Source organism: Oreochromis aureus, linkage group 10 (assembly GCF_013358895.1).
Source record: "Oreochromis aureus strain Israel breed Guangdong linkage group 10, ZZ_aureus, whole genome shotgun sequence".
Classification (NCBI taxonomy): Eukaryota; Metazoa; Chordata; class Actinopteri; order Cichliformes; family Cichlidae; genus Oreochromis; species Oreochromis aureus.
Genome location: NC_052951.1, coordinates 21473675 through 21497013, shown reverse-complemented (window position 1 = coordinate 21497013; position 23339 = coordinate 21473675). Strand labels below are relative to the sequence as shown.

The 23339-nt window shown below is 41.3% G+C and overlaps 2 protein-coding genes across 2 annotated transcripts; one reads left to right on the top strand and one right to left on the bottom strand.

The window, feature by feature from the left end:
• Window positions 1-886: 886 nt before the first annotated feature.
• On the top strand, window positions 887-2654 carry pou4f3 (POU class 4 homeobox 3). Its single transcript, XM_031725920.2, has 2 exons — window positions 887-1006; window positions 1360-2654. Exons 1-2 carry the CDS (start codon window positions 887-889, stop codon window positions 2293-2295), a joined length of 1056 nt encoding a protein of 351 aa, XP_031581780.1. The 3' UTR covers window positions 2296-2654.
• Window positions 2655-18553: 15899 nt separating this feature from the next.
• On the bottom strand, window positions 18554-20343 carry LOC120442135. The gene is made up of 4 exons (XM_039617891.1): window positions 19988-20343; window positions 19709-19756; window positions 19450-19554; window positions 18554-19226 (listed from the first exon to the last, which is right to left on the bottom strand). Exons 1-4 carry the CDS (start codon window positions 20279-20281, stop codon window positions 19059-19061), a joined length of 615 nt encoding a protein of 204 aa, XP_039473825.1. The 5' UTR covers window positions 20282-20343; the 3' UTR covers window positions 18554-19058.
• Window positions 20344-23339: the final 2996 nt, after the last annotated feature.

Here is a 23339-nt window from a genome sequence, read left to right as displayed (position 1 = left end):
GTCTGGGGAACCAGAGAGGCAGCAGGATCGGATAGACTAGGCTGTGTCATCGGGAGCCTCTGCCAACCTGGCTCCTCTTTCGGGCCGTCCAGGCCGGCTTCGTGAGTTTTATCCAGGCAGCCACATGAGAAGACCGTAAAACAGCCCGAGGACTGGCGTTCACATTAGAGGGGACAAAGCCAAGGCCGTTGGGTCGACCGGTCAACCAGCAGGCCTTAGACACAGTTTGGAGCACGCAGCACCAAATCAGTCCGTAAAGTCATCCAAACATATCCATTCACGGTTTAATACACACTCAGTACTGCTGCTCAAAATGCTGCGCTGTCCTCGGTGCTGAAACGATTGAAACGGTCTTTGTGCTGCATAATAAATGCGATAATGCAGCCTGCTGTAAGCCTTTCACTCTGCTTGCCACCTAAGACCTCATCGTTGGCAATGGTGGGGGGCTCGAGGGTATCCTGCATGAACTTAACACTGGATTTATAGAAATAACATAGACTGTAAATGTCGGTGTGATAATACACATCTATATCTCAAGGGAAAGGAAATTACACGACCCCAAATATCAAGGCTGTCGTCAATAAACAGCCTTTTAATTAAAGAATTGTGGGGCTTTTTGGTTTTGCTTATTCTTAGACGCTTGCGCACAAAGTCCACGATTCTGCAACCTGTAAGTTGAGCAGAAAAGAGGCTGGGTGGGTGGGAGGAGGGAGACTGAAAGAGGAGGAGGGGAGGGGGGAGGAAGCGGGAGAGGGGAATGCCGGGAGGCGCTACTGATGTTAACTGTTCAGTCTGGTGAAGGAGAGCAAAGGAGCCGTGTAGCTGTCCGCGCCCCGACTTTCATGTCAGGGGCCACACTGCTTGCGAGGTGCTTGCAGGGAGGATGATGATGACCATGAACGGCAAGCAGCACTTCTCCATGCACCCGGCTCTGCACGAGCCCAAGTATCCCGGCCTGCACTCAGGCTCGGAGGGCATGCGCAGAGTCTGTCTGCCCGCCCCACAGGTACGTTCAGGTCAGGGGAGAATGGCTGGAGTATACTGGGTGAGAGGAAGGGGGGAAAATATCACACTGGAAATGTCTGTAAAGTTGATTTGACAGGACTTTGTTCTATCCGCTATCTCTCCCTCTCTCTTCTGTCTGTACCCCCCTCCCCCTCCCAACCCCATCCTCCCCATCTCATCCACATGTCTATTCAAGCAATGCTCTTGCTTTCATATTAATTTTTATGACCTGCGCTTTGAGGAGGGTTCTCTTCTCTCCTCGGCGCTGCTTGCCTTTGGAAAATGTTTTTTAGATCCTGAGAGCTGCCTGACAGAATTCCCCACTGACTCCAGTATGCGCACTCTTGCTTGCAGCTGCAGGGCAATATATTCGGAGGCTTTGATGAGAGCCTGCTGGCACGGGCAGAGGCTCTGGCGGCTGCTGACAGCATTGTCTCTCACGGCAAGAGTCACCCGTTCAAACCAGACGTGACTTACCATACCATGAGCAGTGTCCCCTGCACCTCAGCTTCCTCTTCTTCCTCTACTACCGTGCCCATCTCCCACGTTCCTTCCACCATCGCCTCTCATCACCACCACCACCACCTCGGACAGACCCTGGAGGCCGGAGACCTCCTGGACCACCTCTCCACCAGCCTGGCTGTGACCGGGATGGGTGCCCCAGAGCCTCCAGGGATGACCACGCCGGCGCACCACCACCAGCACCCTCATCACCACCTGCAGACTATGGGGCAGCTGCAGCAGGCGATGGCCACTATGGCCCACCCTCACTCCCTGTCCGTGCACGGCGGTATGGCTTGCGTCAACGACGTAGAGTCGGATCCCAGGGAGCTGGAAGCCTTCGCCGAGCGGTTCAAACAGAGGAGGATCAAACTCGGGGTGACCCAGGCGGACGTCGGGTCAGCTCTGGCCAACCTCAAGATCCCAGGAGTGGGGTCTTTGAGCCAGAGCACCATCTGCAGGTTCGAGTCCCTCACCTTGTCCCACAACAACATGATCGCGCTCAAGCCGGTTCTCCAGGCCTGGCTGGAGGAAGCCGAGGCTGCCTACCGGGAGAAAAGCAGCAAGCCGGACCTTTTCAACGGGAACGAGAGGAAAAGAAAGCGCACGTCCATCGCCGCGCCGGAGAAGCGCTCTTTGGAAGCGTACTTTGCCATTCAGCCCCGACCCTCCTCGGAAAAAATTGCGGCGATCGCCGAAAAACTGGACCTGAAAAAGAACGTGGTTCGAGTGTGGTTTTGCAACCAGCGGCAAAAACAGAAACGAATGAAATACTCTGCGGTGCACTGAGTTTCACAGATCATGAATAAAATAGCCTACTACATTTTTGATCGAGTGATTAATAATAGCCTAAGTAACCTAACTAACAGGGATTTTGCAACGTGTCTCATTTTGGATTGTCCCCAGAAAGACTTTTACTTCATCCCCCCCCTCCCCATTTCGTGTCACGCACTCTTCATTGTTGCACTTTTTCGATTTTGTTATTAATACGGGACTGATAAATGTGTTATAGATCTGTAAGGAGGATGACTTTGATGTTGTTTGTCTTGTATCTTGCACACTCTAAATGTGGATTTTTAGGAAATTCACCCTGACAATTTGTCACATTCAGGGATTATTAACTCACTTTTTATAAACCATTACTTGGAGTTCATGGAGGCTGAATTTATGGGCTGTTTAAATGTTAAACTGATGTTATCTGAAGAGACAGACAGAGTCTTCAGGAATTCGAGAAGAAAAGAAAAAATAAGATTTTGTAAGATAATTGGTTGAGACCTGAGTTTGTACTCCACATCACTGGCTCATATATATTGAACTATATGTCGTTTTCACCGCTTTCTTTTTCACCTCTTTTCTTTTTGAAGACTTCAGTGGAATGTGTCCTCAAACTTAAAGTGTTCACCTTTTTAAATCACAATTTTTTCTTGTTATTTTTCTTTTTCGCGAACTAATCAGCTCTCTTCGTGAACTGTGTGAAGGTAATTTACGCACAAGCAACAGTGACTCTTTCACAAGGTATATGACACTGTGAGTCTGGCTATCTTTAATTATTTAGAAATGAAAATGACACCGTCTTATATATATATATGAGGCACAGACGTGTGGCTTTGGCTGCTGCTATATTTTAATATTTTGATGTGAACGTGTTTTGGACCATTACAGGTGAGCTGTATATTTATCATATTGGTGAGCTATATCCAGTATACAGGCCTCCATCACCTGATCCAAGTATTTATTTTTCCTCACTCTTGATTTCACTTGGAAAAAAACATGTGTGAATTTTAAACTTAATAAATTATTGGTTATTTTTTAAAATCCCACTGGAGCGACTTTTTTTCTGTGACTTATGAAACTGCATTCATTTTAATCTTGAAGTTACAGCGCAAGAGCCGTTACCGTGATGCACAAATCGCAGGCCGACATCCCGAGACTCACCAATGGGCCATAACTTCATTGTAAACAGTTTGTTTTTATGGGATCTCGCCAGACTGTTTTATTTATAAATCCCCAGACCTCTGCTGGAATTAAATATGTATCGTCGTATATGATAGCCGACAAGGACCAAAGAAAGAGACGGGCCTCCGTTTCTACAGCGATTTTCACACCGCAGAGCGCTGACTGTGTGTGCCCTCTACACGCTACTTATGGCCCCTTTCTCTAATTAGCACAGTTTTAATTATGGATGCCCTCATGTCACCGTGCATGGGCTTTGAAATTATTAAGTAATGACGATGCAATATTAATTATATATTGGTATAAAACGAAGTAATGTGGAAGAGTTGGAAGTAGAAGCCTGACTGGGAACTCTGGGAACTCTAGGGAGACACTGGCTGCACCACAGGTTAACGCAGGAAAGATGGGAATGGTTTTTATGAATTTTTTTCTGTTTATCTAAGTAAGTATGTAATTTTATTTTTTGCTATTTACATATTTTGTGTAGTTTTTAAAAAATGTATTTTAATATTTTGATTTAATTATTTGGGTGAAGCGCGGAATAGCCTATCGCACCCAATTATTATTATCATTATTATTATTATTATTATTATTATTATTATTACTAGTATTATTATTATTATTGTTGTTGTTGTTGTCATATTTCTATATGGAAAATAGCCCAGTGCTTTTAAAAATAGGCACCACCAGTTTATTTTAGTTTTAACAATAGTATTATTCAATTAAATTAAAATAAAATACATTTGTTAATAGTTTCGGATCAATTTACAAATACACAGAAACGTTTTTGGGTTTGTTGATGAGAAGTGAATACTCACAGTGTAATTTATGGGGAATAAAAAGAATTTGAGATGGGGACGGTAAAATAAAATGCAAAGTCTCACCTAGTTGATTTTTGACCTGCAACGTTAATTTCATTTAATTAAGTGTTATTTTAATGGCCTATGTGTAAGAAAACATTTCACTTTAATTGTTATTAAAAATAGCCCATTAGCGTGAAACTCTTTTCAAGACCAGAGCCAAATTTCTCTCTAACGGCCGGCATGTTTGTGGCATAAAAATGGAGATAAAACAAGAGCTTGGCGGTGTGAATAATTGATTTTTGGAATACCAGTATTGATATCATAACGTCGTCCCTATGCCGTAAGTTGAGCTGAAGGCTTGTGCGTTAGCGACATGTGGCGACTGAGGGCACTTCAATTATTCAGCAGCAGCTGAAAGGTATATTGCGTTTTCTCGTGCAATAATAGAGACGTGATCAGGGGCCAAACCGCAAATGATTCACAGCTAAAATAGTGACGGATGAAGGAGCTGAGACTGGTAATAATAATAATAATACTGATAATAATAATAATAATAATAATAATAATAATAATAATAATAATAATAATAATAAAAGTGGTAAAAAGAAACAGGGCTAACACTGCGATAAAGGGAGCAGGTCTCTGTGAGGATATAGTGAAGATGTTTTCATGCTGGGATGACTATTTCTAGAGGTGGCTGTACTTAAGTAAAATTTTCAGGTATTTGTACTTTACTTGTGTATTTATTTTTCCGACAGCTCTTTACTTTTACTCACTGCATTTCTAAACAAATATATGTCGTTTCTACTGCTTACATGTTCAAAACAGGCTCGTTACTTTTGGTTTAACACATTTGAGTGGAGTTATTAGTTCACGTCACTGTGGGCCTTCAAACATCAAACTGATCTGGGCCTAAACAGTAACACATGAAAGGCAGTCCCGTGTGTGTGTGAGTTACCACGGAATGAAAGGTGCAAAGCCGTGTACCATAGTTAAAGGGGTTAAAGTTCGTTTTCGTTTTGTTTTTTGGCACCGGAAGGACTGCAGGTGTACATAAGTTGCATTATCGCGATACTTCAGCATCTTCAGCACTTCAGCCCTACTAAAGAGCACCCAGCATAAAGGGATTAACATTTTTTAAGCGGCAGGTCATTTCAAATCCAACGTTTCTGTCAGCTTAACAAACATTAGTAAACACACAAACTGTTTGTTTGTGTGCAGTTTGTCTCACAGTGTGTTGCTAGTTAAAGGTCCAGCTGCTGTATTTTACAGGGAGGGAAAACTAGAGAGCTAACTTCACTCAGAGATGGAGAAAGATAAGAAAGACAGGACAGGAGAGGAAGAAGAGAGGTTAGATTCAAAGGTAAGGACTGCACATTTAAAGCGTTCGTGTAAGTCCTCATGATTTTAAATCAGATGTTGGGTGTGTACACGCGGCATTATGTTTTTTCATATTGTGAAACATGCTGTAAAACAAATTGAGACAGATTGTATGAAAATCCGCTGCAGGTTTAGTGCAGGATAAACAGGTTAGTTTGCTGTACTGTGATGGATTTAAAGTAAAGAACAGCGTGTGACTGGTGCACAGCTGCTGTGGTTTAATGTTCAGAGAAACGTTACTTTAAGTGCCTCAGAGATGAGTTTGAAGTTGATGATTAGATTCATTGACTGAATTCCACCTTCATACCAACTGTATACTGTCTAATATAAAGACAGCATATAGTACAGTTTACTGTCAGTGTAGAGGATGGAACTCAGCCAGGACAACTCATGAAACATCTGCTGACATCTGGTTGAATTCAGCTGTGTAAATCCACAAAGAGCAGCAGGTCAGGTGATCACAGCCTGTACACTAAGAAAATAGAAATGATTATGAGCTGTGATTCTTTTTCCCACACTGAGCCATTACAACTGATTTTTAGGGTTCCCCCACCTGCTGAATCCCAATTTAACCCCTGACTGTGCACATCTTCCTGTTTAGAGGCAAAGCCACCCTCTACAATGTAGGGAACAGAAAATAGATATATTTTTTTTTATTGTTTCTTTTTCTTTGCTCATGTTATATTTAAGTTATTCAAGGTGAGTATATTTACGAGAATTAAAATTTAGACTCAAATAAAGTTTGTAATTCCATCTACTAATATAAATTAATTATTACATTAATATAATATATATAGGTTCAGTTAACTTTGCACAAAAACAGGTGGTAGAAACTTGAACTTTTACTGGAGTATTTTTTAACATTAGTATCTGTATTTCTACTTAAGTACAAACTGTCTGACTATTTTTGACAGAATGAGGATGAAAGCTCTGTTTAATTCCTCAAGAATAGGTGCACATATATGTATCCCCTCTCTCTTTGTCTCTCAGTTTGCTTTAAAATACGCACTCTCACAGGGTGGCTGTCATCCGTGGGAGCACACTAAGGGAATGTGAGGGGAGGGTAAAGCCAAGACACCCCAAACTCAATAATTCATCCCATGCCAGTAGCAACAAATGAGAATGTGACCAGAGCGAGGGAAGACAGCTACCTCTGGGCTCTCTATCAGTCACCTTCTATTATCATCAGAAGCCAAACCGGCGCAGGACTTACCCACACTGCTGCTACACACACAAATATACACACACCTGTGTGCAGCACAAACCTGGATACACATGCTCACAGGCACACAATGAGATTGTGTTACTCTCTAGAAACTTGAAGCCAAGATGATGGATGAATGTCTTTTAAAGGTACAGCAGGTGATGCTCTCTGCAGTTTCTGTCGCTTTTTCCATGGTTGGATGTGTGAATCCACATTCTTTCTGTTTAGTTAATGGTACATTCTTTCAAATAACTCGTTGCATTAGTGCAGTTCTGAAGTCCTTTTGTAATTTGTTTATTTACAGGGTAAGAAAAATCTACAGATTTTACAGTATAATATACTAAAGTCCCAGCTTTATTGTTATAAAGCAAATTAAAGTATTCACATTCCTGCAGTACTGTGTAAAGGTTTTTTGGCACTTCAGATTTAGATTCTTATTCATTCCATTAGGGACACAACTGACAGTCATGTAGAACTGCAGTATTTTTAGCAACAAGAATAAGAGTCCTGCAACAGATGTAATGTCCTCCACAGAGACCTTATCACAACATAAAGGAGTCAGTCTGACATCATATAAAGAGACAAGACACTGAAGTGATGTAAATCCACAGACACGTGGCACTCATGTTGTGTGTGTGTATGTGTGTGTTTACTGTACTTCATATAAAAGTAATAGATAAATAAACAGAAAATAAATCATTAATAGTGGGGATAATCTTTTAATTCCACTGTCTGATGTGATGTGTGACTGTCTGATGGCTTTGTTTTCTCTTTTTTGAGAATGTTTTGTACTGCTGGTCAGGCAGTTTGTAACAATGGTTGACAGGTTTCCAATATAACAGAATAATAATATTAATGGAGACAAAGTTAGAGAGGGTAGGCTGAAATGGATAAGGTTGATTTGGACATGTGAAGAGGTAGAATAGTGTATACACTGGGCAAAGGATGCTAATTATGGATCTGCCAAGAAGAACAGAAGAAGATTATGGATGTAGTGAAGCAGGACGTGCAGAGGGTTGACGTGACAGAGGAGGATGCTTGGGATTGGGTGAGATGGAGGCAGATGATCTGCTGTGGTGACCCCTGAAGGGAGCAACTGAAAGAAGGAGTGATACTGTTACAATGAAGTGTCAAAACTAAAATGAACTTGCTTATAGCACCTTCTGTAATTATAGTAGTTTCTTGCTCTCAAGCATCTACTCAAGTCAGTAATTTGACTTTAAAATACAAATATTCTGAAGCATCAGTAATCTGTCATTACTTCCACAGAGAAAATCAGAAATGTAGGACAGAAAAACATTTAGACTCTCACACCCTGTGCTTGAGGCCAATCGTATGCAGATACAATTCAGTTGTGGAAACATGTCTGAATAGTCTGTGTAGAAATGGCAACACTGGAGGCTGCAGGCGAGAGATCCTTCCTTCTTGATAACAGATGAGAAGTAATTAAAAAAAAGAAATAGCAAATAGCAATTTCATTTCTTTCACAGAAGAGCACATTTATGTTCCAGCTCCAAAAATATAAATAGAAATGTGAAATTGAAAGGATGAAGTAGGGGTGTATATTAGAGGCACTCACAGAAACTCACTTATATGCACTAGCTTAATTCATTCAGCGGGTCTGAAGAACAGTATTATATACCCCATTCATTATTCAAATCCTCTCCATTATCAAAGTGCCCAGAGAAATAAAACTAACCCAGCCAGAAATAATTCACTGTGGCGTGATTTTTTTCTCTACAAAGCACTTAGCTGGTCAGGAGATGAGCTACACACAAACCCAGATTAGAGTGTAAGAACGCATAATCACAATAAGGTCTTCTGAACATAATCAAACTCCATAACTCCACTCACATGTGGCTGTAGTGTGGCAAGGCAAAGGAAAGGAACGAGGAGAAAAGGACTTGTGGGAGGCATAAGTTAAGAAACAGAATAAGGAAAGAGAAGATGGAGGAACAACAGACAGAACATACTCAGAGAAAATGAAATTAGGATAAAATGAACGGCTGTAAGAGGAAAATGAGGCAGAAAAAAAATAAACATGGAATCAGCAGAGAGAGTAAAGGAAAGTGGGCAATGTGCAAATGAAAAAGGAATGTAAAGAGAAATAATGTAAAGCGAAAATGAGGAAGAGCAAGAGTGAAAAGTCAGGAACGAGCAAAAATCTGAGAGAAGGAAGGAAAAAATCCCTAATGGCTGACATGTCTGTTACCCTGACTGTCTGGATTTAGTTCTTTTCATTTCAAGGTTGATCACGTCAAGGTAAGCGCGTCCCTGCTGGCCACGGACAGTTTGACACTAAACACCTGTGACAGCAGGAGCACCAAGAGGGTCCACTATGAACAGGAGGACGGGAGGCGGGGCATGAGGAGCGTATACCAGCCAACAGAGGAGAGTACTGTAAATGCAAAAATAAAGCTAGGGGGAAGCTATAGTATGTGACTGACCTAGAGCTATAAAAAAGAAGAAATGAGTAGAAGCATGCACTATATTATCGATTTATTTTTATTAATGATGCAGCTAATTAATATTCCTCAGATGTACACCCTCTTAAATGCTGCAAAAGTGTGTTTTATGGTTTATAACTGTGAAACCGAAATGAATCATTTGCAGTGTATGAATAATAATCATGCCACAATTAAAGTATGCATGCCATAGATAGACAGAGACAAGTGAAAAGCAGCTCAGAGTTGACATGCTCCATCATCCACATATTGTGTATTAACAGAGGGCACATGGGAAACTAACAATGGCAGTGCCACTGCCGATATACTGTCTTCTCTCTGTCTCTCACCACAGGGCTGTGCCTTTGAAGACAGACATGAAAACCGAGCCAGGCCACTGTGGGGCCCCTGAAGGAGGTCCCCTAGCAGATGCAGCCACCCGCCCTCCCCCTGTCTGCTCCCACCGGCCCCAGGCCCTGAAGACAGCCCCGAGGCTAATCGACCAGGAACACAATAAAGAAGCAGCAGAGGCAGGCAGTGCTGAGCATGTATGTCTGTGTGTGTACAGATGAAGGGGAAGAACATAACACGACATCCATCAAGCCCCTCTAAAGACAAGTAATGATCCAGAATCAGCACGGTTGTCGCACACTTAAAGAGTTTTATGTTTACACGAGCCTGGTCAATGAACAAAGAAGTCCTATTGTTCGCTATGAAACAGAGGATTCTTTGAATGACAGCACGGTATCTCCTATATCCCATCAGATCTGCCAGGAAAAAAGCTGGTTTGTATCGTAGCAGAATAACAGGTTATGTTGCCTTAGGCTAAATCAAGCTTATTTGCATGCCTGCAATGATTCCCACGTGGAGTTTTTAATTTGTAGTCCTGATAATGTTTTCCTTAACCCAAACTAATAATAGTCAATAGGCTTAGAAATCTTATTTTATCCTTTGATGACTATATAATAGCAGTATCACAGATTGCTTTAAAATATGGATTTTCCAATATTTCTGAACCTTTTTTATTGTGATTTTTTACAGTATGAAATATTGTAATAAAGATTTATGTAAAGCTTCTACAGAAACATGATAAATCTGGAGAGAGAGTAAGTAAATAGATAAGCCATTAATAAAGATGAATAGTCTTAAGACTAATAACCAGAGTTGGTTAAAAAAAGGCAATATATATATTAATGGCCACATACAAACCTCAGCTCTGTGGCTACATATGTTTTAAGTTTTTTGGTTAGTTTGTTTGTAGTATCCGAATCTAACATAAAATATAGAACACATTACACAATGGATGTTGAAGGGAATTAATGCAAATGAAATCAAACACATTCAAAAATATTTTTAAAGCTTGCTCTAACATATATACTTACATGTACATACACATGTTTAAAAAATAGCACTAATATTAAACAATGTATGCATTGATTTTTAAAGACAATTATATAACTCATAAAGCAAATCCTGGTTAATACTTACGAATCAACACCTCTTGAATGTGCATAAAATATACTAATTTCCTACTCAAGTTCTGCATCTCACATGGATTTGAAACTTTACCTTTTGGTCAAGGGGCAGTCTAGATAGAAAAAAAAATCCACTACTTTACAAAAACATTTAACATAAAAGAGAATAAATCACCAACAGAATTGTCCAGAATGTAGTTGAGTGAATTTAGCCTTTTCTTGCTTTACACAAATACTTAAACTGGGCTCCTCTTGACCTGCAAAAACATGAAATAATATTTAAATAATATAATGCTTTCAAAATTTAGTAATTTTAAGTATATAATAGTAAGAGATAAAAAAAAGTCAACTTCTGACCCCAACATACTGTGTCGCATTAAAATGGTAAAATAGTGTAGAAAGGATTGTATTCTGTTTCTAGTAAAATACTGAAGTACACCCATAATGTTTTTTTTCTTGTTTTTTGCTTTATAATGGAAAGCAGTAAATTAACTGGTTTCTCACAGCACTTTGTCAAACATGTTTTTGTTATTTATGTAACACTGCGATTGCTGGACTTGTGCTTATGCGTCTTTTACTTAATCAAAAATGGTATTTATTCCACTGAAGGTTAGTTGGGTTAGTTTATATCTTATAAGAAAGTTATCACGCAGTGTATTGCACTAGTTTATTCTCTTTACACAATGTTAAATGAATATTAGAGCTGATCTGTCCTTCAAGAAAAAATGGGTTACACATAGTTTTGGGAATATTTCGACAGTTCTATAAAAAGCACTGTGGAAAAGAAGAGTCTCTTTATAATTAAGTAATGAGGGAGCCATGGTTCAGTAGCGCACATACACACAGCTGAACGCCACAAAGAGACCCAACCACCACCAACAGCAAGCCTCCCCATAGCTCTCACATTGCATCAAGTCACTGAGTGATGGGTACATTGTGTAAGGCAAGAGGGAAAAGAGTGGTGAAACGTGTTTCTTTCAGAGAGGGTACCAGCATTTGCACAAATGTATTTCTGGGGTGCCCCGATTAGTTGAGTGCATTCTACTAAAAAAGAGGGTTCTTTAGAAGTTCTGTGGGCTGAATGATTTACAGAATTATTAATATTTGAGCAATCATTTGAACTTCTAAACGCTTCTGCAACGCTTCTTCAAGACCCATCACGGCTACTGCACACAAATAAATGACATGTAGACTCATTATAGTTCCTCCTATTAAAAAAGTAAATAATGTAGTTTCACATTTTAAAGTGCAGTTGAAAGTTTTCTTGATCTTATTTTGAATTAGCACCTCTAGACTTTCTAAGCCATTCAGTGTGAAGCACAAGAAAAGAAACTGAATCAAATAGAGATTGGCAAACCATTGTTGTTAGGTACACCTGTTCATATTTGCTATGTGATAGCTAATTTTTAGTCAGGGATTTAACACATGGCATGGTTTAACTCAATGCATTATGTTGTGTAGACATTTTAAAGATGACCTGCTAAAATATATATATATTTAGCAGAGGTCAGAGTAGAATGCCCATACTGCTTTAAGCTAATAAGAAGGCAACAGTAACTCAAATAACTATATTACAACAAAGGCATGCAGAAGACACACATTAGATGTTGAAGCAGGTGGGCTATAGCAACAGATGGACCACACCTGATGCCACTACTCTGCTAACTCAATCATCTTGCATTCTCACTTTTAAAACTCATTACAAATACCTTGTCTAATTAACTGCTCTACAGATTAACAAATATATGAAAATTTAAGAGTATTTGAATTTGAAACTGCTTTTGTTCTGTTTTCCCATTTTCTGGCACTGTGTGATAGAGGGAATATTGAGAATATTGAGGAATATTGAGAAAAGGGGATATTAATCAGTTTCAGTACACCGCTGTGACTGTGAGTTCGGCAGCTTCAACCACCTGCTTTGGGAGGGGCAGCCAATCAGAAGAAAGTTGGCTTAAAGGGAGACATTTCAGATAGTGGATGACCTCAGGGTCTGTATCATGTTCTGGTATGAGGGAATCCTGCAAAGTTACTCTGATAAAGAACAAGAATTAGACCAAAACCAAGAACTGCTGAAAATGAAATTAATATGTTCCCTTAAAAGGACAGAATGAGAAAAGATGGCATGCCAAAAGTTCAGCATTATGAAAATACAACCAGAAGCCATCAGAAAATGGGTACACTGTGGTCATCAGAAGGATAGACATGATCAGCAACAGTACTAAGGCTTTTACAGTTTAATGATGCTCAGTAGGTACAAAGGAACCCAAAGTGTGCCAAGAAGATATCAGTTATCATTGTGCCACCACCACCACTAGCTTAGACTGCTGATACAATGTAGGATGGGTCCATGCTTTTATGTTATTTATGTCAAATTCTGAACCTGCCTGTGTGAATGTTGTAGCAGAACTAAAGTCATCAGACCACACAACATTTTTCAAACTTTCCAGTCTCTAACTTTGGTGAAACTGTGTGACTTGTAGCCTCAGTTTCCTCTCCTTGGGTGTCAGGAGTGAGACCTGGTGTGGTCTGCTGCGTGTAGATCATCAGGGAACAGCACCCCAACACAGGAAGCCTGGATTGGCCTTCTGCTAAAAAAAATTCTAACATCTGATCCTATGGATCTTACCCACTAGGCAGTGCAAAGCTGATGAAGCCAGATAAGTGAGGGGACTTGCCCAGCTCTAACTACCTCAAAGTCTAGACGTCTTCACTGCCTCCACTGATAATGTCTTGGTTAGATCATGTTTAATAAATTAGTTTATATTTAAGTGAACTTCTTGTCTGAACTCCCTTCCTGTCACCTACTTTAAGCCTTGAGGACTGCACATTGCCAGACTATAATATTGCACCTGTCCCAGTTGACATAAAGACAAACCCAGTAAAGAAAAATGCTGTTTAAAATACGGCCCTTAATTTAAAATCAACCAGGGAAGAAAAAAATGACAAGAGGAAAGAAAACAAAACAGTGACACTACCACGCTTTCAGCCTGTCCTTCAACTCACTGATATGCTTGCTGTCCTCTTAACCATTACTTGAATCTCTGCTGAAAGGCAGTATAGTCACAGCGTGCTTAAATGGCAACCAGATCTTCTCAACATACTCTCTTTTCACACATAGGGACATCCAATCACATTATTAATATCTAATCACCCAATGTCCAGCCACACCGCAACATCCTGTCTCTTTCCATCTGACCTTTCCACATACATGATTTAATACAGGATTTAAACTTAAATTGCAAAATCACGTCACTGCATTTCTTCCATATTTGTTACATTTGTTAAACTTAAATGTACTTATTTTATAAAATATTTGATTATATTCTGGTAAGTATTAAGCATCATTTACTATCAGCAAAAATCACATATAAATTATGCTCAGTTTGTCATTTTTATTTATTTATTTTTTCTTACTTTTGCTGCTGTGTGATGTCATGGTTATCTCAAGTACACAGCTCTGACTGTCAGTATTGCACTTCCACCCACCTGCAATTCAAACCTTCTTTTAGGGATGGGCAGCCAATCAGAAGAATGTTGGCTTAAAGGGAGTACAAATATGAGCTGAAAATGGAGGCTTGAACAAAGTATATAAAACAAAAAAAAACTGTGTATGAATGTTAATAGTTAACAGTTGAGAAAACATTTGTGCTCATAAGATGAGCCCTTACTTTAGTGAGAGTTTCATTATATTGTTCAAAGATATGTTTTAGATTGTCGTGACAGACAGAATTTCCACTACAAGGACGGATCGCCACGGCAGCAGACACCAGCATGAACATCATCATCTCTATAATTGTCGTTGGCTTGTTGGAAACCTTTGGAAAACACTATTTCAAGAAACTGGCCTTGAAGACCTTGTTTCTGTTGTGCTGCTCAGTTTGTAAGTTGTTGCGACGTCTTGGCTGAGAGCAGATTTCTTTGCCCATGCCTTCATCACATTCACCAGTTACAAAAAAATCCAAATGCAGACAGTAAGACAAAATGTGTAATTAATTTGTGATCAATAAGTAGAATCAATGTTTCTCCAAAGAACAACCTATAGACAGTAGAGAAGAAAAAAATGTGGTACTTTCAGAAGAAAGTTAATAACAGACACGTAATCCACAAAGTAGTAATATACTATGCAGAACATTTCTTCAAGCAGAAGCCCTTAAAGTGGTTGTTTTGCTCAGTTGGCAGGTTGTTGTGAGATGTTGTTTCAGATCAGATTACTTATACTTGCTTTTCCTACGTCTTTGGCATGTTTGTCGGTTACAAAAAACACCCCAAATGCAATCTGAGGTGACTGTGAGATAAGGCTTATGATGAAGTTGCGGTCAATAAGCAGAAAAGGAACTGTTTCTCTGAAATGAACGTATATGTTTGTTTGCATTACATTTGTCCCCCCTCATTATCATGTTGAATAAACCACTTTGAGATTACTTGAGCTTTACTTGAGACATTTCAGGGATTTTGAGTCATTCTGCGCTCCAGATGGGTTAATTGCTTTAATCGTGTTAATCGTGATGATGGATTGATATGCGTTAATGTTGACAGCCCTAATTTATTAATGTCTTACTTGAATCAATGTGTCAGTTTACACAATTGGGACCTCTCTATGATATTCAAAACTTGTATTGCATTACCTTCTGGGCAATTCTTCCCAGACATTTTTACAGTTAGTTTGAGAGGTATATGGCTCAGGTTAGCATTTCTATAACTGTAAACCAGGTTGTACTGGCAAATATAGGCTATAAATTTCACCAGTTATGGAATTCTACAACTTTGGACAGTTTGTGCTATCAAAGCGACCCATTTTTCAAAAATAACCAATTTTCTACCCACCACATGTCACAACCCTGTACACACATATATATGTGTTTGTGTGTGTTTAGCTGTAAAAACAGCACAGAGGCACTAATCATGGCAGCACAGGAACAAGCTCTGAGCACAAGATCCATAGAGGCTGGGGTCTATCACACTAGACAAGACCCAAGGTGCAGGCTGTGTAAAGATGCCCCTGAGACTATTCAGCACATAACAGCAGGGTGCAAGATGCTTGCAGGCAGGGCATACAAGGAACGCCATAATCAAGTGGCCGGTGTTCTGAGAAACCATCCTAGTTTGGCAAATTGTCCTACCCGTATTATAATTTGACAGTGAGTTCTAACCCTAACTCTAACCATAACCATAACAAATATTCACATTGGGGTTAAAAAAATGAAGTAAATTTGGGTTTTGTGTTGTGCGCAGAAACAACGGGTAGGATGGTTTGTGAGGTAGGATGGATTCCCAGAACACCGGCGTAGTATACAGAAACATCTGTGCCGAGTATGGCCTGGCAGTCCCGAGGTCAAAATGGGAGACGACCCCTAGGGTGGTCGAGAATGACCGAGCTAAGATCCTGTGGGACTTCCAGATACAGACGGACAAAATGGTGATGACTAACCAACCGGACACAGTGGTGGTAGACAAACAGAAGACGACGGATGTAGTGATAGAAGTAGCGATACCGATTGACAGCAACATCAGGAAAAAGGAACACGAGAAGATGGAGAAGTACCAAGGGCTCAGAGAAGAACTGGAGAAGATGTGGATGGTGAAGATAACAGTGGTCCCAGTGGTAATCGGAGCACTAGGTGCAGTGACTCCCAAGTGAGGTGAGGACTTGGATTAGCTAAGATACTGCGCAGGACCCTCAAGCTCCCAGGCCTCTGGTAGAGGACCCGAGCTTGAAGGATTGACCGCCTGCAGGAGCGAGAGGGGAATATTTTATTATTTTTAAATTTAATTTTAGAGTATATATCTCATTAAAAAAAATCTAAAATAATACACTGTGGTCCTACAGTGAGGAACATACATGATCAGCAACAATACTCAATAAGGCTATGGTTTAATGTTGCTCAGGCAGGACAAAGGAGGCCAATGTGTGTCAAAAAAATATCACTCACATTTCACCACCACCAGCAGTCTAGAGTGTTGATTCAAGACAGGATGGACCAAACAGCATTTTTCATATCCTCTATTGTCCAATAGTAGTGACCCTGTGTGAATTGTAGCCTCAGTTTACTATTCTTGGCTACCATGAGTATGACCTGGTGTAGTCTTCTGCGGCTCTAGCTCGTCTGATTCAAGGTTCAACATCTTGTTGCAGTTGTGTACCTAATGAAATAGCTGGCAATTGTATATACCATCCATCCATCCTCATCCGCTTTATCCGAAGTCGGGTCGCGGGGGCAGCAGCCTAAGCAGAGAAGCCCAGACCTCCCTCTCCCCTGCCACCTCCTCCAGCTCATCCGGGGGAACACCAAAGGCGTTCCCAGGCCAGCCGAGAGATATAATCTCTCCAGCGCGTCCTGGGTCTGCCCTGGGCTCTCCTCCCGGTGGGACATGCCCGAACACCTCACCCAGGAGGCGCCCAGGGGCATCCTTGTCAGATGCCCGAACCACCTCAACTGGCTCCTTTCGATGTGGAGGAGCAGCGGCTCTACTCTGAGCCCCTCCCGGATGGCCGAACTTCTCACCCTATCTCTAAGGGAGAGGCCAGCCACCCTTCGGAGGAAGCTCATTTCTTCACCGCTTGTATCCGCGATCTCGTTCTTTTTCGGTCACTACCCACAGCTCGTGGCCATAGGTGAGGGTCGGGACGTGGATCGACCGGTAAATTGAGAGCTTCGCTTTTACACTCAGCTCCCTCTTCACCACGACGGACCGGTGCAGCGTCCGCATCACTGCAGCCGCAGCACCAATCCGTCTGTCGATCTCCGGCTCCCTTCTCCCATCACTCGCGAACAAGACCCCGAGATACTTAAACTCCTCCACTTGGGGCAGGAACTCATCCCCGACCCGGAGTGGGCATTCCACCCTTTTCCGGCTGAGAACCATGGCCTCAGATTTGGAGGTGCTGATCCTCATTCCCGCTGCTTCACACTCGGCTGCGAACCGTTCCAGTGCGAGCTGGAGGCCCCCACCTGATGAAGCCATCAGAACCACATCATCCGCAAAAAGCAGAGACGAGATTCTGAGGCCACCAAGTGAAAGCCCTCCGCCACTTGGCTGCGCCTAGAAATCCTGTCCATAAAATTATGAACAGAATCGGTGATAAGGGCAGCCCTGGCGGAGCCCATCACCCACCGAAACGAGTCCGACTTATTGCCGGCAATGCGAACCAAACTCTTACAACGGTTGTATAGGGATCGAATGGCCCGTAGCAGTGGGCCAGACACCCCATACTCCCGCAACACCTCCCACAGGACACCCCGAGGGACACGGTCGAATGCCTTCTCCAAGTCCACAAAACACATGTAGACTGGTTGGGCAAACTCCCAACTCCCAATTGTATATACGTAATGTTATAATGGTGGATTCTTATATTTAACCTAGCCAAATTTTCAAATTACTAGGAAGGTTTATATACATGTGATACTCAAAGCTTCAAACCACTATGAATGCTCAGTTTTCAAGTTTTTTCTATTTACAGAGCTGTGTGATAGTGTAGCAGCTCCACCCACATGCTCTGTGTGGGGCTTGGTATTGTTTTGATTGGACTGACAATCACAAGGAAGCTGACTTAAAAATCATGCAACCAGCCTCAAAGCCAAAGGCTCATTTCAGAGAGTAGGTGGATGGGGGAGTCGTGCAAAGAACTGCTGTGAATGAACATAATATCTCCCCATTAAGATGCTGAAAGGACAGAATTATCTCCACTTTTGGGCAACTGTGATTTATTGTTCTAAAGACTTGTTTCAATGTGGCAAGAAAGCATTACAGTAAACATATCATGCAAATATATTGAAACAACCAGAACGTATTACCTTTTTTTCTTAAGTAAATATGTATTTGTACAATAACATATGAAATTGCTTTCATAACTGTTGTAATCATCAAAGACAACTAAGATATAATTCTGCTTTTCCAGTTTAGACATAGTTAAGCCAAAATAAATCTTTGTAAATTAATTGAATATATCGATCCATTTATCTCTTTAGCTTAAGGGTCATAGGGGGCTGGAGCCTATCCCAGCTGCCATAGGGCAAGAGGCAGGGTACATCTTGGACAGGTCACTTGTCTAAAAGGATGATAATGGCATAAAAAAGAAAAGAAAAACACTAATAGCTTACCAAACTATACTATAAGCTAAAACAAATATCCAGTTTCACAACCATTGTTCTTTTTGTTGTTTTCCAAAAAGGAAGTTGTATTTCTGGCCAGAATTGAATCAGAAACTTGCTTGGCAAATAAATAGGCTAATCAGTACACTATGAATTATGAAAAACATTCAAGTTATCACATATCAGACAGTTCAAATCTCTCTCTAACATGGTATTTTCTTGAAACAAAAGTAAAAGTCTGAAAAAGACTTGTCTGTGGAATCCATTTTAGGTCGATACCTGATACATCTGGTGAGGTTTTCCAGCAAACCAGGTAGTGGCTGTTCTTTTTCTGACGGCCGTACTTTCTTTAGTACTTCTTTGCAGTTCATCTGAAAGACAGGAATCTGTGTTCAGTATATCTCTCACAGTTTTGCAGATGTATTTGTCTACCTAAAGTGAGGTTAGCACATTGTCTCTAAATATTTAAAACACAGATTGACGCATTTCTTTCCAAGCTCCTTAGACTATGATGACCTGGATGACTGAGAACCTTCACAGACTACATAGATTTGTTGTTCTTAAGTTGAAAATGTGTCAAAAAAGATAACTTACATCTGATTCCTTAATGAATATTCCCAGGTTTCTCACAATATCTCTCTCGTTTTCATTTTTGGCATGCTTTTGTAGGATGTCATGCACTTTGCAGAAGAAGTTATTCTGTATGAAACATAAACAAGAAACCATTAGCGTTACAAATAAACACAATTAAAATGTAAAAAAGAGATCACTGTTCTTACTGCAGTCTCTCAAAAAAGAAACCTGAATGGAAAACTTGCAAACTGTTTCAAAGACATGGAAAACGTCTCCTCACCCCACATCCAGATTCAACCAAGTGTGTCACATCCTCCACAAAGAACCTCTGTAAGATCCAAGAAAAAATTACTTTTGTCAGCTAACACTTTTAACATATTGAATCATTTGTCTAGATAAGGCACCAAAAAATGTAATAGAATTTAATAGAAAAAATATTTGTAACTGAACATTGCAAACATTTTTTAAAGGTTTTAACAAGTTAGGGCACCAAAAAATGTTACAAAAATTTCAAACTAAGTGTCACTTAAACAATTGTGCTTATGCGATGAACCCTTACCTCATTCAGATCTTTCTTGTATTCCTCAACGAGTTCAACGATACGGTTTAGGTTGTGGTTAGAAACAGGATTTGCAGCATATGGATTGATCAGCATGGCCACAGCAGACACCAGCACAAACATCATCATCTCCATACTTGTTGTTCGTTGGCTGAAAAGCAGAAGTCCTTGAAGTTGTTGTGAAGTGCTGGCTGAGAGCAGATTATTTATACCTGCTCTGTCTACGCCTTCATCACGTTCGCCATTTACAAAAAACCAAAAAGCAGTCTGCAGCGCCTTGGCGATAAGATCCATGATTAGTTTGTGGTCAATGAGCAGAAAAGAAACTATTTTTCTGAGAATAATAACCTATAGACTTGGTTGCATTACTGCATTACCTCCTAACTGTTTAGTTTCCATATTACAGAAACGAGGAAAAAATAAATGGTACTTTCAAAAGAAACTTCATTACAGACTGTGATCCACGCAAAGTGATTTCTTGGAAGTATACTGCTGAAAAAAAATGGGGGAAGACTCAAACAATCTTATCTTTGATTTGCGGTGTGATTTTAAATCTGGCCAAAGGGGGGGAGTCCGGTAACCTAGGCGGTCAAGATGGCAGCTTGAATGGGGAAGCTCCGTCGCAGTGGCAGTTAATTTGCATTAGACTTAGAACATTACGCTACACAACACTTACGAAATATCACCTCAGGACTGTGGGAAGCTTGAAGACTCTTTGTGAAAGCTCATAATGCCGAGTCACCAACAAAAACTTACGCGTCGACAGCAAGAAGGCGCTAGCAAGGAAACCTCGGCGAAAGCTACTGATGTGCGCCCGCCCTCACCTTCAATGTCGGATACTATCCAGACTGCTACAACTGAACAAATGGCCAAGGACATTGCAAGTATTTACGCACTACTTAAGGAAACCTCTGAGACACAAGAGAGCAAACTCGATGGTATCCAAACTGCTACGAGGGCAGTGGAGGCTAAGCTAGCGGATATAGCTACTCGAATAAACAACGCTGAGCCTCGCCTGGATTTCCTTGAGGATGCTAGCAGAGCGCTAAAGGAAAATCCTCCTGCTACTAGTGACGAGGTGAATGCTCTACGAAAACAGAGGACGGAGAAACAACCTGACTTTCCCGAGGGCTGTGAGGGTTCGGACGCTCTGACATTCGTGCACAACACGATCCCACAACTCCTGAAGGTCGATTTCCTGGGCGGGCTGGAGATTGACCGCGCACACTGCAGCCTAGTGAGCTGACGGTCATCCCCGAGGGTCATCATCGCCTGATTTCTACAGTTCCAGGACAGGGAACGGATCGTGGAAGCTGCGCCGAGGCTGGGACAGCTGAGCTGGAACGGCCACCACATCATGATCTTCCCTGACTACTCCAAACTTGTCACGGACAAACGAGCACCATTTAATCCCTGTAAACGGTTGCTGCACGAAAGGAAGATCAAGTTCTCCCTACTGTTCTCAGCAGTGCTGGTGCTGAAAATGACGGAGGGCAGACATGAGTTTACCGACCCAAAAAAGCCCAGGACTACATTCTGTCTTTACCTTAAGGGAGTTATTTACAGTCAAGGGCTTGGTTTTAAACACTACCTTTTTTTGCCCTAGTGTTAATTAACACGCTATACACGATATACTTTGCACCTCCTAATTGTTTAGTTTCAATGTTATAGGGCTTCGTGGTTTGATTTCATTTATTCAGTTGTGCTACTTTTGAGAATACGACACAATCTGCTTGGTAGAGAAGCTCACTAAGACTATTAAATTCCTCTTTTAGTAATTCAGTTGTTATGAAGCCCTTCCCAGTTTGTCAAGGGACAGTTCTAACCAACCTGCATAGGTGTGTGTTCAGGTAGCTAAGTCCCGGAATGACTGCTCTCCTCATATTACATTGACTTGTTATGCTGCTGCTGCTGCTGGTGACGGGTCCTGTTTATGACTGTTCGACTGGTTAGAGTCACGGACCATAAAGTTTATGTTTTACTTTTTGGGGCTCATAGCCCACCTGAGGGTGACTAGTGTTCTCGGTTGCCCCAGACGTATCTTTTAAAATGTTTATCAGTTGTTATTTTTATTTATTTCCATACCCCCCTATTTTACTTACAGCCAGCCTTCCAAATACAGGGAGTGCAGAATTATTAGGCAAATGAGTATTTTGTCCACATCATCCTCTTCATGCATGTTGTCTTACTCCAAGCTGTATAGGCTCGAAAGCCTACTACCAATTAAGCATATTAGGTGATGTGCATCTCTGTAATGAGAAGGGGTGTGGTCTAATGACATCAACACCCTATATCAGGTGTGCATAATTAGTAGGCAACTTCCTTTCCTTTGGCAAAATGGGTCAAAAGAAGGACTTGACAGGCTCAGAAAAGTCAAAAATAGTGAGATATCTTGCAGAGGATGCAGCAGTCTTAAAATTGCAAAGCTTCTGAAGCGTGATCATCGAACAATCAAGTGTTTCATTCAAAATAGTCAACAGGGTCGCAAGAAGCATGTGGAAAACCAAGGTGCAAAATAACTGCCCATGAACTGAGAAAAGTCAAGCGTGCAGCTGCCAAGATGCCACTTGCCACCAGTTTGGCCATATTTCAGAGCTGCAGCATCACTGGAGTGCCCAAAAGCACAAGGTGTGCAATACTCAGAGACATGGCCAAGGTAAGAAAGGCTGAAAGACGACCACCACTGAATAAGACACACAAGCTGAAACGTCAAGACTGGGCCAAGAAATATCTCAAGACTGATTTTTCTAAGGTTTTATGGACTGATGAAATGAGAGTGAGTCTTGATGGGCCAGATGGATGGGCCCGTGGCTGGATTGGTAAGGGCAGAGAGCTCCAGTCCGACTCAGACGCCAGCAAGGTGGAGGTGGAGTACTGGTTTGGGCTGGTATCATCAAAGATGAGCTTGTGGGGCCTTTTCGGGTTGAGGATGGAGTCAAGCTCAACTCCCAGTCCTACTGCCAGTTTCTGGAAGACACCTTCTTCAAGCAGTGGTACAGGAAGAAGTCTGCATCCTTCAAGAAAAACGTGATTTTCATGCAGGACAATGCTCCATCACACGCGTCCAAGTACTCCACAGCGTGGCTGGCAAGAAAGGGTATAAAAGAAGAAAAACTAATTACATGGCCTCCTTGTTCACCTGATCTGAACCCCATTGAGAACCTGTGGTCCATCATCAAATGTGAGATTTACAAGGAGGAAAACGGTACACCTCTCTGAACAGTGTCTGGGAGGCTGTGGTTGCTGCTGCACGCAATGTTGATGGTGAACAGATCAAAACACTGACAGAATCCATGGATGGCAGGCTTTTGAGTGTCCTTGCAAAGAAAGGTGGCTATATTGGTCGCTGATT

What these genes read in the sequence shown, in the direction of transcription:
- pou4f3 (XM_031725920.2), top strand. Translation starts at nt 887, where the DNA reads ATGATGACCATGAACGGCAAGCAGCACTTCTCCATGCACCCGGCTCTG. An exon ending in TCTGTCTGCCCGCCCCACAG is followed by an intron (nt 1,007 to 1,359) that starts GTACGTTCAGGT and finishes TCTTGCTTGCAG; the next exon opens with CTGCAGGGCAATATATTCGG.
- LOC120442135 (XM_039617891.1), bottom strand. Translation starts at nt 20,281, where the DNA reads ATGGATCTTATCGCCAAGGCGCTGCAGACTGCTTTTTGGTTTTTTGTA. An exon ending in ACAAGAAAGATCTGAATGAG is followed by an intron (nt 19,757 to 19,987) that starts GTAAGGGTTCAT and finishes TGGATCTTACAG; the next exon opens with AGGTTCTTTGTGGAGGATGT. An exon ending in TGGTTGAATCTGGATGTGGG is followed by an intron (nt 19,555 to 19,708) that starts GTGAGGAGACGT and finishes TGTTTCATACAG; the next exon opens with AATAACTTCTTCTGCAAAGT.